The 14,975-nt window shown below is 37.6% G+C and overlaps 1 protein-coding gene across 1 annotated transcript; it reads left to right on the top strand.

Annotated features, from left to right (window-relative positions):
* The first annotated feature begins 2,390 nt into the window (after positions 1-2,390).
* Positions 2,391-14,807, top strand: c6h1orf112 (chromosome 6 C1orf112 homolog). Its single transcript, XM_040128693.1, has 25 exons — positions 2,391-2,588; positions 2,799-2,931; positions 3,313-3,352; positions 3,449-3,537; positions 4,019-4,123; positions 4,288-4,428; positions 5,053-5,215; positions 5,362-5,446; positions 5,597-5,735; positions 6,190-6,279; positions 6,424-6,488; positions 6,602-6,750; positions 7,789-7,918; positions 8,226-8,412; positions 9,051-9,133; positions 9,462-9,513; positions 9,927-10,016; positions 11,176-11,361; positions 12,253-12,372; positions 12,459-12,554; positions 12,651-12,764; positions 13,290-13,394; positions 13,493-13,573; positions 13,653-13,799; positions 14,426-14,807. The coding sequence occupies exons 2-25, from the start codon at positions 2,836-2,838 to the stop codon at positions 14,630-14,632; spliced, it is 2,760 nt and encodes a 919-aa protein (XP_039984627.1). The 5' UTR covers positions 2,391-2,588; positions 2,799-2,835; the 3' UTR covers positions 14,633-14,807.
* Positions 14,808-14,975: the final 168 nt, after the last annotated feature.

Genomic DNA, 14,975 nt, shown 5'->3' with positions numbered 1-14,975 from the left:
CTTTTAACCCGGATTGTAGCTATCATTCTCATGAAATATAACCTACATCCTTTTCCTCTGGATTTTCCAGCGAAACTGAATATCTCATTGTCCATGTTGCATTCCTGCATTGGGGCACATTCTTGCTTGTACTTTCATTTATACCTTGTGACTCAGCACGTACCCTATGAGTTACAGGGAAAACTCTTAGCGATAGAGGGGCGCATGACTCTGCAAACCACATGAACAGAATTAACGAACATCATCACAATGTCGAGGTCTCTCCTTGACCTCCTCAGTAGACTTAACATAGACACTCATGCTGACTGCAATTTTCCAATTACCCTTTCACCTCAAGAAAAAAAAAAAATGAAAGGCTTAAGCTCCTCTTCCTTCCCTTGTCCGTCCCAAAATCCGGAGTCATTTTCCTGTAAAGTGATAACCCCACCATTATCTACAAACATGGAGGTCAGCACTGGAGGGAGAAGTCTTAAACTGTATATGACTCAGCCCACTGCTTGGAAACAGATAGGGCGTAATGACATACAGGTACCATCAGACCTGTCTATGACCAAACCTTAATCAGTCTGTGTCTTAATGAGGTCTACCACAGATTATAGCCCACTGGATTTTCTTTAATTTGTTCTAAATTGTCCCATCTATATGGCATGTTGTGTATTTTTTATGAAGTACTAAAATAATTAATACTTATATTGAAAAATGTAAATTTATCAGATTTATTGAGGAGATAGATTAATTTTAGCCTCTGAAACTGTCGGATTGCTACTGTACCATAAATTTTGATATTTCCTTCCAAGCATGAGCACACTAAGTAGTACCGTGTTCGATTCAGAAATAAATATCCTGTTTCCTTAACAAGAAGTTGGTCCTTTCCTGCAGCGCCAACTGTTAACACCTCAGCCTTTTGAGAAACAAAAGGTGCAGCAAAACTGTTATGCTTTATTTAATTGCTCAGGATGTTATCAGTGACACAATAGCTAACCAGACACTGGCTTTTTGGAGTCAGTCTGGTCAGAGCCAGTAGTAATTCCAGATCCCTAAAGGGACAAATATCACTCCTCCCTTAACTGATTTAAATACAATCAAAAATTTCCCAAAACTTCTCAACTATTTACTGTAAGGTACCTACTTGACCCTGCTAGGTTTTGTTTGCTTAGGTTAGGTGAATTAAAAAAAAAAAAAAAAAAAAATAGAGTATACTGTTGCTGGTATTAACAGGTCATAGTTGATAAGCAACCTAGTGTGGCATTTCTCAGACAAAGATACATATGTGTTTTGCTCACTCTGAGAGGGTGAAAACTGCTTGTGAAAGGGACAGATCCAAGACCCCTCCAGATGCGGGACTTTACGAATCTGAATGGCCATCCACCATCTATCTGCCTTAGGTGGCTATGTAAGTTTTATATGTCATTATAAAGTCATTTTATATCATTATTTAGATAACAGTACACAGTATAGCCACAGTATCAGTGTTAGGCCCATTCCTATTGCTTTTGCCTGTTTGATCCCTACGAAAGTCTCATTGTTGATGCCTCTTTATATGTTAATGAATGAAACCCAACTTTATTTTTAAAGTCTTGTTGATTTCCAAACACACAAACATTACAATCATATTTTCAATTGTAGGGCCATCTCTTTTTGGAATTTTTGAAGACCAGAATAAGATATATAATAAGAAGATAAGAATATATCACAAGTCTGTATATCATAGGTCTGATATATCCTATAATGTTATTCTATAGATCTAAAGTGTGGAGATAACATCATGGCCATTATACTTTTGAGTGTTTTACTTTTGTGGATTCTAGAAAATCCGAATTTTGAAGGCTCATCACTTCACGTTTATTATAGAACTTAACATCGGGATAAATCAAGTCTAAGAGGATTTCTCTTTGTTAATGAATGCATCATACTGATTGAAAAGTGTTGACAGCAATATTTCATATTGTGAAACTGCACTGGAATTTAATTATATTTTCGATCATCATATGTCACCGAGTAATACCCTCCCTTTTGTGAGGGTTATCCCATTTACACCTAATTAGTTACAGTATCTGAATTTCATTAAATTAGACATGGGGCAATACAAATTTCCCACTTTTCTCAGGTAAATTAAACATGTCTGAAAAATATGCATGGCTATATATTTACACTATTTAGAACTGTATAGTATTAGTAGGCATTTGAGCTTTCACTTCATGCAGAATATTTATGAATCTATTCATATTTCACTCAGACATGCAGTGTATCCTTTGACCTTCTATTTCATGCCCGTAGCGTCATGGTGACGGTTGTTATTTTCAGCGCTTTGCAGTTACTCCCATCTCTTATTGGTTGGACGCTTTGGAGTTTAACATGTCAACCAATCAGAGTAAGGGCTGGTTAGCAGATTTGGTCACAACGTCACATCCGACTCAAAAAACGGCGCGCGGAGTGTTTGTCCACAATTAGGATAACTATCTGCCCTCTTTTCGTCCTTTTTAGTCGTTAACTTAGAATATAATGGTGGCGTTAAGACAGGCTAACTCGTAGGGGACGTTCGGGTCATTTCTGTGCCTTTGAACAGAAGACACCGTCTTGCATTTATGGTATGAGGATATATATATATATATATTATTCAAATTAAACTACTGTGCTAGCGGCAAATGTTTTAGCAAATGACACCGTAGCAAACACACAAGCTAACGTCCGAAGAAGCGACTTCTTAATAACAGCAAATGGTTAGACAAAGGCACTGGTGAAGCTATCTTGTTAAACTTCGAGTCACTCAGTCGGTGACATTGTTCTAAAACTTTCAGACAGCTGTCCTGACCTGCCCCGCTGACTGCTATCGCCATGTCCCAGACCAACATTTCTCTCCTGGACGAGGTGGTGCAGTGGAGCCAGCAAACCTGCCGTCAGGAGCTCAAGTCTGTCCTGCCAAAACTCACTATATCCTCTCAAACGTAACTTTATCTCCTCATTTCAGTCTCATCGTGGTTCATTGCTTCATACAAATGCTTTCTGTCAGAAGAGTCCAGTGACATACAGATCTTGTAAGGTTTTGAAATGTGCAAAAAATGTTTTGGAAAGCATGGGAAAAACATGATGTCATCTTTGGGATTAGGTCCATAGTTTAAAAATACATATTTATCTATGGAATTGTAAAGTTTGAATTTAAAGTTTGGTACACGTTAAGTATTTTCTTGGTGAAACTGGGCAAAAGTTTGGGTTTTGCTCATGCTATGCTCATGTATCATCATTTTTTTGCAGTGACATTTGAAAGGAAAGGAATTTGTTGTAATGCTGTGGTTTTTCCTTGACTATTTGAACTCTTTGCAGCACAAATCTGAGACCTGGGATGATCATATACGTACGTTTCTATTGTAATTACAGAGTCCTTATTTTGTACCATGAGTGCTATTTTTGATTAAATATGAAATGTCTTAAAAACATAACATCCCTACAGGTATACTGAAGATAATTACAGACATGTTCCTTCCACATGTTGATTTGTCGGAGCTGGAAGACGAGTGCTTCTCCAAGATCTTACCAAAGGTAAACAGCATGATGAGTGCATGTTGTGAATGCATTATGCATTCACAACATTATGTGAATACCTTCACTAGCATTTGTTAAATAATGAGTGACTGCAGGTCCTGTGATGAGTCCTTAAATTAAATTATATTATCTAAACTCAATGTCATTAAAGATCTTAAAGCAAAAATATTTTTTAATTTAAATACCAAATATAACATTTTAGGTGTTAAATTCAATTTGTCAGTTGGCACTGTTATCTGAAGGGGTTGACATTTCAACTCTTTATTTGATGACACCTGCAGGAATCACTTTAAATTCAGACAATGGGTTTCCTGCAAAATTAGTCACACTAAATCTTTGCCTTTTCTTGTGATTGTAAGATTGTTCATAGAAATATCTGTTTTCTTGTGAATTACTGCTTCATTTACATAACTTTCCTTGAAAGTGTGTTGGTCTTTGTTAATGTCTCTGTCTTTCTCTTAATATGGAATGTCTGCAGGCTGGGACAGTGTTTGAGAGCATGATAAAAGAGATCTCCGACCAAATTGGAGGGCTGTCCAGTCAAAACAGCGAACTGTGTGCCATACTAAGGAACATTCTTCAGGTAATATTACTATTGCTATTACTATTGTTTCTGATTTGGTTTCAAGGCAATGTATTTCAAAATGGTAGAATTAGTACCTTGCAGGTTTAAGCTGTGTGTAATATACTGTAAGGTTGTTCTCACTTCACTCCTAACCATTATTTCAATCCTTCTGTCTGGTTCAGGCAATGACGCAGATAATTGATGCACTATCCATTTGCGTGCGTCATGTTAGCTCATTCGAGGAAGCTCCTGATCTGGATGCTATCCGCTCGTTACCTACTTGTATCCTGAAAGTCCTGAGGGAAACCTTTCAGCACTGCAAGGTCTGCAAGGCTGTAATGAATACATTTTAACTAATTGCATTTTGAATATGTTGTGCAGTAATTGCCATAATTATGGCTGCATATTTTGACTGGTATTTAGAACATTATTATTAATCATTATAATGAATAAAATTATAATGTTTATTTCTCAGAATGAATTCTAAAGATAACTAGGCTATTATCTACAGGATACGTGGTAAGTAAAATGAAGGGTTTCAATTTTGTGATTAATTACATCATTTGTTGGACTAACAAAAAATTACATACAGGTAATTATTGAGATATAACCAAAAAATCTGTAACTTTATTTGTTTTTATTCCGACTACAAAAAATGGGTGAAAGTATGATTAAAAATACAGTAATTACAAAGTTCAATGTTCCTAATTTTTCCCTTTTCTTTTTTGTTTATTTCATCTTTTATTACCAAAAGTATTATCTGAGCCGTCAGCAGCACAAGAAAACCCTTATTCACTGAAAATTAGTGTGAAACGCAACCAAATAGGGATGCAAAGGAAAATTAAATCCAGTCACAATGCAGTTTAAACTGATGTTTCTTTTCAAAAATCTAGTGAAAACCTATTAAAAATGAAAATTACTTCAAGTAGACTGCATGTTGTCCACAGGAGAGTGAGATGATTTACTTTGGCCGCCTGTCACTGGTGGCTGACCTGCTGCAGGGACTCTTCAAGGAGGCATATTCCCTTCAAAAGGGTCTATTGGAGCTGTTGGACAGGATCTCCCTCGACAGCAGTGCTTCAGAGGAGGAGGTCTCTGATATTGTTACAGGTGTGTGTATGCATATACATTTATGTGCGAATAAATCCCTCAGTGTTTAACTGCCACACTCTATGTTAATAAGCCTTTCCATTATATTAGTTGTTTATGTGCAATGCAGTCTTCAATTTATTTAACATATTTTTCATCTTCCTCAGTCATTCACAGCCTGCTGGATATCTGCTCTATTATCTCCAACCTGGACATAGCACTGCATGCAAACACATGGAAATTCCTCATCAAGTCAGTAGATTAGATACATGTTGACACCTATGTTTTCGTTAATGTCATATTGTCTGTCATTCTAGATTAATCACTTTTTTTTTATAAGAGTTACATGAATTTAATAGCTAATTTGATTACTGAGTGACTTATTTTAAATGGTTTGTTCAGACAAAGCCTGAAGTACCAGTCATTGGTGGAGGAACGTCTGCACCACGGTGACATCAGTACCAGCCTGTGTGAAAACCTGTTGTCCTCCTTCCACAATTGCGTGGACCTGGCTGAACAGATAAAACATGCTGGTCTGCAGGTAGAAAAGCTCTGGTTTGGTAGTAAAAAAGATAAAACACATAGTATGTATAGCTTTTGTAGCAGCTTTTTATCGGTTTTTACAGATGCAGGACTATTAAATGAGTATTTATTGCATCTTTTACCTATGTTTTCCTTTCTTTGACATTTGTAAAATTTTAATGTTGGAGACTTTTGGGAATTTCTAAATATAATACATGTAAACATGGTTGCCCAGGTACAGTACAATATATGTTTGTCTTCACTGACCTGATATTAATTAGAATTACCACAGTGGGGGATGTTTCTGTGCCAGTAAGTATTTCCTGGATCCTATGTATAGAATGAATGATGTCTATTTCCTGTTTTCTACCCTATAGAAAGAAATATGACCTGTGTTTATTAGTGTTAGGGTCAAAGGTAGACTTGATCCCCGTCACCTTTTGTGTTAATGCTCTTTTGTCCTTTTTTTAAAGGAGGAAACACAAAGCACAGAATACAAGTTGTTCCAGAAAACTGCAAAAATGTGCAGATTTTTTGCGAACACATTGGTTCATTACATAAAGGTACTAAAAATTAGGATCTTCTTGTGGCCCTCTTGGCTCTATAAAAACTTTGTGCCATCTCTATGAGATATATATTGTTTAATCACTGCTTCATCATAAAAAGGAATGGAACTTACATCTCATAATTCTTTATTCTTTTAACAGGAATTCAAATTTTTCCTCACAAAGTATTGTAGCTGCTTTCACCAACTCCACCTCCAGATCATCAGGTATGTGTGGTGTGGCTGTGGTTTTAAGAAGCAGATTCAGACCACAATTTATCCTTTGAGTTGATATTGAGCAGTGCAGAAACCTATGCTCTGATGTGCCTGTTGTCTATCAGTAAGTTCCCTCCCAGCTTATGTGCTCCAACCCTGCCCACGGCTCTGTCTGAGGAGTTGAATGCAGCGGCTCTGGTTCCCATGGACGCCCTCCTGCTCCAGCTGTTGCCTTTAAGGCCCTTCGCTGAGGTTGTCCTCCAGCAGGACCTGCGTGAGTTTGAAGCTTGTCCTCAGCTTGCACTTTTTCCCAGATACTGTGGCAGGGTTGATAGATGCTTTGCTGTTTCCCTTTGTAATAGAGAGATTGTTATACATTTGTCAGTGATTAGCTGCATACCAATTCTGTTCCCCATGCTTATACTATTAAGTGTACAATATGTACTGTATAACGTTGTGCACTATATTGGCAGCGTTATACAATAAGTTATAGGTGTTTATTGTAATTGCAACAAAGAAGAATAGAGGTCTTGTTGTGGATATAAATCAAACTATGGCTTTGGAACAGCACTGTCAATTTAAGACTTATTCGACTTATAAAATAAGGCAATGTTTAGTTAAATAATTTCTACTTTTTCGCTTTATTTTTCTATCCTATTTAAATCACAGTTTAATTTTTATTTTTATTTATTGTTAGGGTGACTGTATAACATCTGAACATCTGCTCAGCAGCTATGGATGAAAAATTGCTTCTTTGCACACTAACAGTAGAACCTAAACAGTAATGTTTAGGTTCAGTTTAATAAGTCGATAAAGCCATATCCAAAATAAGCCACTAAACAAATGAGTGATTTTATTCTGCATGTTAATATTTTTAATGCTGACAGTATAATGTATACTTAATCTCGTCATTTCACGAGTGTGAGCATACTACAGATTCAAAACTCATCAGCATTTGTTTATAGTAGGAATATGCCAGAGCCATTTTTTCCTGCCCACTCCATTGAATTAGATAAACATCTGCGCTCATATCAGTCCAGTACATTGCACTAGCACATTACTAATATAATGTATATGAATCTCATGTAGTGCCTTATACACTTTAATGAGCCTTAAGGATAGATGCATGCTAAAATTTTAATTTCCAAAACTTCTAATCCACTGAAGACTGACACCTCTGACAATTTGTATATTTGGTGTATTTGGGAAATGTTGACTGCATGTTCTTACTGACAAACTGACACTTGTGCAACATACACATATAAACACAACATACACTCCTAAAATTAACCCTAGTCTCCTTTATCTGCAGGGTTAAGTCCTGAACATGAGCTTCCTCAGTGTCTTTTGCTGGTGAGCGTCTTGGGTCAGCTGGCCACCCAACCAGAGGAGGTGCTGCAGCTTTGGTACACTGGCAGCCAGTTTTCAGAAGAGACACCCAGGTAATAAAAGATTGTCTGGTTGTTGTCATTCACTGCAATATTTTAAATATTTGGTGCTGTAATGCAGGACTCAGCAGTTGGCTTTCAAACCAGTTGCCAGGCTGGCAACCAGCTAAAACCACTGGTTACTTAAGTAGTTGATTAGCAGGGATATCCGTTATATTTACTTATTGACTTCAGTTTTCCTATTATACAGAGAGTAAATCAATTTCAGGAGCATTGCATTTTCAGCTTTAGTGACTTTGTTTTTACGCTGGTTTAATGTTTATAATACTTAAAAACATCTTCCCATCCTGTCTGTCTCCAGGCTAACTCTCTACAAGGCCTTGTTCACTAGTTTCCGTTGTTGCTATACTGAGCGTAAGGTACCAGTGCTATTGCCAGGGGTAATGATGAAGGGTCAAGCCCAGATCCTCGTCACTCTGCACCACCACATCTGTGTGCAACTCTGTGCCAATGTGGCTGCGCTTCCCCCGGTGTACTTCCCTGTGCTGGTGAGGTCTACACACATAACCATAATCCATTTTAGTCTGCAGCTATGCCTCAACATTGATGCCAGAACCCAGCTACAGAGTAGCTCATAACAACATACACTTTGGCTATGTAGTATGTGCTCCTTCAAAAATTATTTATGTTTTGCTTCGGGAATCATTTCTATCTACTACTCCTTTCAAGACACAAAAATCAAACATTTGTCCATTTTTTTATCTGATAGAAACTAGAAACTAGGGACAGGAATGTTGTTAGTGTAAACTAAATCTGAAACTTAACTCTGTTGCTTTTGTTCTGGGTGGTGTTTATTTTTTAAGGTCTTTTACATTCCGAAGTTGATTTTTAGTAGTGATACACGTGCTGAAATGTCATTGGCCAGGGGAACCCGTCTGGCAAGCCGTCTTTCAAAAAATCAATGTTTGATACAAACAGGATTTATTCCAGTTGCGGTTGTGGCGCTTGGAAACCATGGGGACTGTTGATCTTGTCACAATAGGGTCATGATAAAACTTGTCACGACAGTGTCTTACGTCTACTTATTTTTTCTGGCTACTGTATTTTCCTCCGTTTACTCCTTTTTACTCTACTCTTCCTCCTCCCGTCTTTCTGACTTCACCTCTCCTTTATCTCTCTTTTTCAGGAGTGTTGTTTGATTGATGCTGTCCTGCAGGCTGATACACAGACAGCTTTACTGGCAACAGATGTATGGTGCTTCACAGCACGGTAAGAATGAGGAGTATTGCAGTTATTCATCATGTCTAACTGTGGATTTTTCTGTAATAGAGTGCCATTCATTTACAGGTGTGTTCACATATATAATTTTCCACAAAATAAACGTGTACACTGCAGCTCCATTTTGATCAGTGCAAACTGTTCAGCACTGTGTGTGTCTTCTCAAGCCATACATTTCAGACTCATTTAGACTTATTACAGCTACTGTTTCACCAAGTCTCGGTGTAAGCATTTTTTTTTAGTTTTTTTTTTTTTTTTTTTTTTACACATTTTCTTTTTTGTACTATATTGAATCCACTGCTGTCTTCTCTGTTTACAGGTATGGGACAGCAGAACTTTGTCTACATCATGTCCTCCTCATTGCTCAGCTGGTGGGTAGAAAAACCAAGAAAAATGCAATGCAGTTGAGAGAATCCACTTTGTGGTCTTGTTTTATTTTAATTTGAAAGGGTCACAACAAATGGCAGCTTACAACCCACTTCCAGACATGAATTATAAAGATGCTCAGTAGACCTTCATATTTTACACTTGTTATACTGTGTAGACATACAGTAGTTTACAGGATCACATCCCAACTTTTGAAATCTTGTCCTCAACCATCTTGGGTAGATACCATGAGGTCATGAATTTGGTCATGGTTTCTTTCATTCATACGTGTCCCTCCGCTTCAGTTCTTCACCTTTTTTCTGATATCATGTCTTAGTGATTTTACTCCTCCTGAGCCTTCACACTGACACTCATACTGTCCCTTACCTCATCTCTGCTTCGCCCTCTTCTCCTTTAGGTGAAAACTTGCACCACTGAGTGTTACCAGTTGTTCCACATGGGCCTGCTGCTGAAACGCATGGTTTTCCTTATGACACCAAACCACCAGGTTAGATACCCTGGGAAATGAAATGAAATTCTTTATGAACTCATGAATTCCTCTAGAGTGTCAAGTCACATCTAAATTTTAACAGTTTTGTGCTGAAATTTACTCAAAAACCACAGTTACTACCGTCATTTTTGGCAGGTCATTGGCAGGTCATTAAATGTTTTTGAACATAGAAAGGCCAAATACGATGAAAGATGGAGAAAACATTGGATGAGTGACTTAAACAACTAAAATTGTGTGGGCTTTGTATTACATGTATTTGATTTATATCTAACAGTTACAGTAGTGACAAAAGAATGTGTCTATGTATTTTGAATAACATCCTGTGTACTGTCTGTTGCCTCAAACGTTGGTTACCCTTTATCACAAATAGAGAGATTCAGAATCTACTCCTGAAAACATCAGTATGAAATGCACTGTTTTTTAAACCTTTTATTTCACAAGTACCAAACTTTAATTGGTTTGAAAACTTGCATTCTCTTTTTATGTGATTAAACATGTAGGGGCACTGGGCCTCACATTTGCATTATGGCACACAAAAAAATAAATCACAAAAATTTAAGATGGGATAGTATATTTTATATACATATAGGATTTTTTTTGCATTTCCTATACATATAGGTACCATTTAAATAAATAAATTAAAAAAAATTAAAAACAAAAAAAATCAACAAAGTAAGATGCTGGGCCACCAGAACAGCTCCAGGAACCTTTATTGTAGGGATGAACACCATTTTTCCAAAGGATACTCCTTCATTTGATGTTTTGATGATGGTGGTGAAGAGCCATGTCAAACACTTTGGTTCAAAATTGTATTACATGTATTTGTAATTAAAGGCCGTAGAATATAATTCACATCATTTTTATGCTGATTGAACCATTCACTGGCCCCACCTCGCGCCTTGCATAGAATCAGCTGCATTTGCTAGTTTCTCGGCTCATTTACCCAGGTTTACTCTTAATTTGTCAAATATCTCTACCAACTCAAGAAAGCTTCCAGTCTAATGCTAGTTTCTGGTTTTGGATTATGCTTATTGATTGTTTCTATAAAATTAGAAAAAATATATAACCAAAACACACCACACTGAACTGTACGAGATCATAACCTTGATATGAGATTATTTTTTTAATTAATCCAAATTGTTGTTTTTTTTTTCAGATGGAGCTGGTGAGGCGTTTCCCACCCTCTGAGGTTGAAAACCTTCCAGTGTGGCGTCATATTCTCCTCAGAGCTCTTTCACAAGATGTTTGTCACCGTGTAGAGGCAGAAATCATTGGCATTACTCAAAAAGCTCTGACCAACTGGCAAAATGGCGGGTGCAAACTGGGACAAATAGACAAAGTGGTAAGGCAGACCTCAGATATGGGATGTATGTAACTTAAATTTATCTTAAATTTTGAAATATTTACTAAATGGTGCATTTACCCTCCATTATATCCTTAAATGTAATAAGGGAAATGTAGTTACTGATATTGAATGCATGAAAAGAAAGAGGTAGTACAAACATCAAGGGCAAGGCTGCAGCATAGTGTCTGTCCTTGCGCACTGAAGAAAGTGGATAGATGACAAATGATCACAAGTCATGTCAAGAGTACGGTAATTATTTCCTCATGTATGAACACAGATAAGATTGTTATTAGTGACCTTACTCCTTTGTTAATCTGTGACATCTCAGTGAGAGCCAAAACTTCCTCAGCTAATTTTGCCACTGAGATGACCTTGTTCTTTAGATGTTGCATGGATGTTTTTTTTTGTTGTTGTTTTTTTTTTAAAAGTTTTTATATCTCAACAATATAAATATGAACTAAGTGCATAGAATCATGAGTTAATAGTTTTTATGTTTTTATCACAGTATGTATTACTCCTCACCTTTTATGATTTGCCACTAATACAGTGTTTAGAGATTGTTTAGACCATAAAAATTGATGTGCAAGTGGAAAGTTATCTGATAATTTTTTAGTCTTGCCGATTTTAGAATATGCCACTGGGCTGTTCCTGATTTACTTTTTAGCGACCTTTTGATAAGATAAAGATAAATTCCGGTTATAAAACACAATCTTGCACTTTAAGGTGTTCCAGTGTATTTCACAGTTATGCTGTCCAGCTGCTATAAGCCAAATACTCGCCAGAATGATTAAATGCTGCCAAGAAAACCATACAAAGAAGCAGGGTGGGGAATATTTAAGTGGGAAATAGACACAAATAATGTATTTACAAAGTCCCTCCTGTCTTTAGAATGTGGTGCTGTTATCCCTCCTAGTGGTGGTTCGAGGGCAATCATCTCCAGCGGAACAGTGTGTGTTGTCTGCAGTGAGGATAGTCTCACAGCTCTGGTTACGCATGAGTTCAGATCAGGTGAGATCCAAGAACAAACAAAAAAACACGCACACAGATGTAGTGTAAATGCACAACTATCATCGCTGTGACCTGTCACACTCCAGGTGCAGACCCACCCCGTGCTCCAGTGTACTCTGCAGCTGCTCCTGTCCATATCAGCCTTATTAGTGAAAAGCATCGAACCTAAAGTCATTTGTCAGGTATACTGTTAGTTTTCACAGTTCACATCAACCAGATGAGGAATGGAGAATTCTTACGTTGACTAAAGTGTGTGTGCGTGTATGCGCGTGTCCCAGGCTCTCTTGTGTGTGGATGCTGTGTTGTCTCAGAAGTGTGCAGATCAGCTGCTGCTGGCCACTCTGGAGTTCCTGGCCTCCCTGGGGAAGATCTTTGTCCCCCCTGACAGCCAGGTACTGACACCAGACTATTGCAAATAATGATTTTACTTTTTAGTTCCTTGCATCCCTTATTAATGGTTGCTCTAGGAAAACCATTCTACTGCTTTTCTCATTAGAAGTCGCTCTTAACACCGTTGTCCATCCATAAAAAAAATCAGGGTTCATGAGGTTAATTAAAATGTCACTGGCTATATATCTTAATTGCCAAACAACAATATCAGTCATTTGGTATTGATTGATTTGCTCTTCTGTCTTCCATACCTTCATGGAGTAAATACTTTTTGTTGCTAAGTATGCATTTTGAAACATCTCTTTGGTGTCTTGCATTTTGTGATGTGCATTTGGCATTATTTTTGACAGGTAATAAACTAAAGGAACAATCTGTTAAATGAAAAAGTGATTAATTAATCAGTAATAACCAGTAGTTGAAACTGTACATAAGATATTGGAATTTTGAATTTGTTCAACTCTGACGACTACAATGTAAATATATTCTCATATAGTTTGTCTTCCACACAAACTTCTTTGGTCCTACAGAGTCAAATTCTGCCAAGGCTGAGTAGCCTGTTTGGAGTCCTGCTGGCTCACAGATCCTGGCTGCTACATCAGCACGCCCTGGAGGCCTTTTCTCATTTTGCAGAGGTAAGGCAAGAACTCTTGATGCTGTTAATGTTTCAGATCTAGTGCTGTATAGTGTCGATGCATTTACATAACCTTAACGTGTCCTTCTGATAATCAAGGTTACAAACCACGAGGAAGTCATTTCCCAGAGTTTGTGTGTAGAAGAAACCAAGACCAAAGTGGTGAATTATCTTAGTAAGGTAAGGGATGCTAATAAATTCTGATGAATGTCTACCTAAAATAAAACAGATACATTTGAATGAGACTGTTTTGTTGTAGACTGTGAATGCACAGGAAGATGCGGAGTCAAGGCTACAGAGGCTCAAGATGGAGACACCAGAGATTGAGCAACACAATAACAAGCTGGAAAACACCGAACAAAATGTTTCTAACAAACAGGCTGCAGAAGTGGTTGCAGATTCAGAGGTTAGCAGCATCATTAAATCAACCTCATATTTATTCAGGCTTTGGGACAATGCATGCTCATTCACAGCCTTGCTACACATGTATACTGTCCAAGTAACTGATAGTGGCAGCTGGCCAGTATGAGTAGGATCAAACTAACCACTTGAAAACCAGGAGGTCGTGCACATTGCATAACATGCACCAGGGTATTATTATTTTTCATTTCTATTTGATGGTTGACAAAGAGTGACAAAAAAAAACTCAGAAAGAAAGAGAATGAAATGTGTCCCTGACCAGAAAGTAATTGGGAACATCATAGTAACTAGTGAGGTTGAAATGTGCACTGGCTCTTGGTTGGAAGGCCACTTCTGGAGGTTTCTAACATTTTAATATGTCGGTTGATGAGATTCCAATATAAAAATATTTTAGTATCTCAGTAAGAACTTTACTGAGCAGTCACAGTAGTACTATAAAGTATTGTGGAATATTTAGCAAATAACTACTCAGTGTAATTTTATGCTCAGTATGTCAAAAGGTAATTGTATAAGGAAGACATCTGCCTTGACTGATATAAAAATCATACTCTGTGTGTGAGGATTTAATTCATAAAAAGATGTCTCCCCCCCGTAATTATTTCTCCCTCTCAGCCCAGCCCAAAGAGAGCTCGGCAGGAGACCAGTGCAGAGGAAGAGTTCAGATGCTACATCCAGACAGCTGAGAGTGCTTTAAAAGCCCTTCAGGGTCTCACTGAGGGCAAAGCAAACACAACTGAACCACCAAAGTGGCTGAAATCCAGACTGCAGGAGCTGCAGACCCTCATAACCCACATCAGTACAGCCAGAGACACAATCTAAGAACTCCAGTTTGTTTTCCAGCTCCACATTATTTACTTTCTGTATCGAAAAACTATTTAATCAGTCTGGGCTTGTGGAAGTCTGTATTACATGTTGCTGCTACTGAAAATGGTTTCTCTTTTTAAAAATGTCAGTCTTGATTTATGCAACCGTTTAATAAACTTCTTGGAATAGAAAGCACTGATTTATTTTCACTAGAGGCAAGTTTAACTGTCTTCACTGCCTTGGAATAGGTCAATGTCACAGTTTGGCTGAGACATCTCCGGTTTTAGCACCAAAACTGAGTCAGGCTTTTCTGATGGCTTGTTTTGTGAAAGTCCAAGTATGTGTTGTCACTTTCCCT

Source organism: Xiphias gladius, chromosome 6, assembly GCF_016859285.1.
Source record: "Xiphias gladius isolate SHS-SW01 ecotype Sanya breed wild chromosome 6, ASM1685928v1, whole genome shotgun sequence".
In the NCBI taxonomy this organism is placed as follows: domain Eukaryota; kingdom Metazoa; phylum Chordata; class Actinopteri; order Istiophoriformes; family Xiphiidae; genus Xiphias; species Xiphias gladius.
Note: the sequence above shows the minus strand (reverse complement) of the source record. Positions and strands in the feature narration are given on the sequence as shown.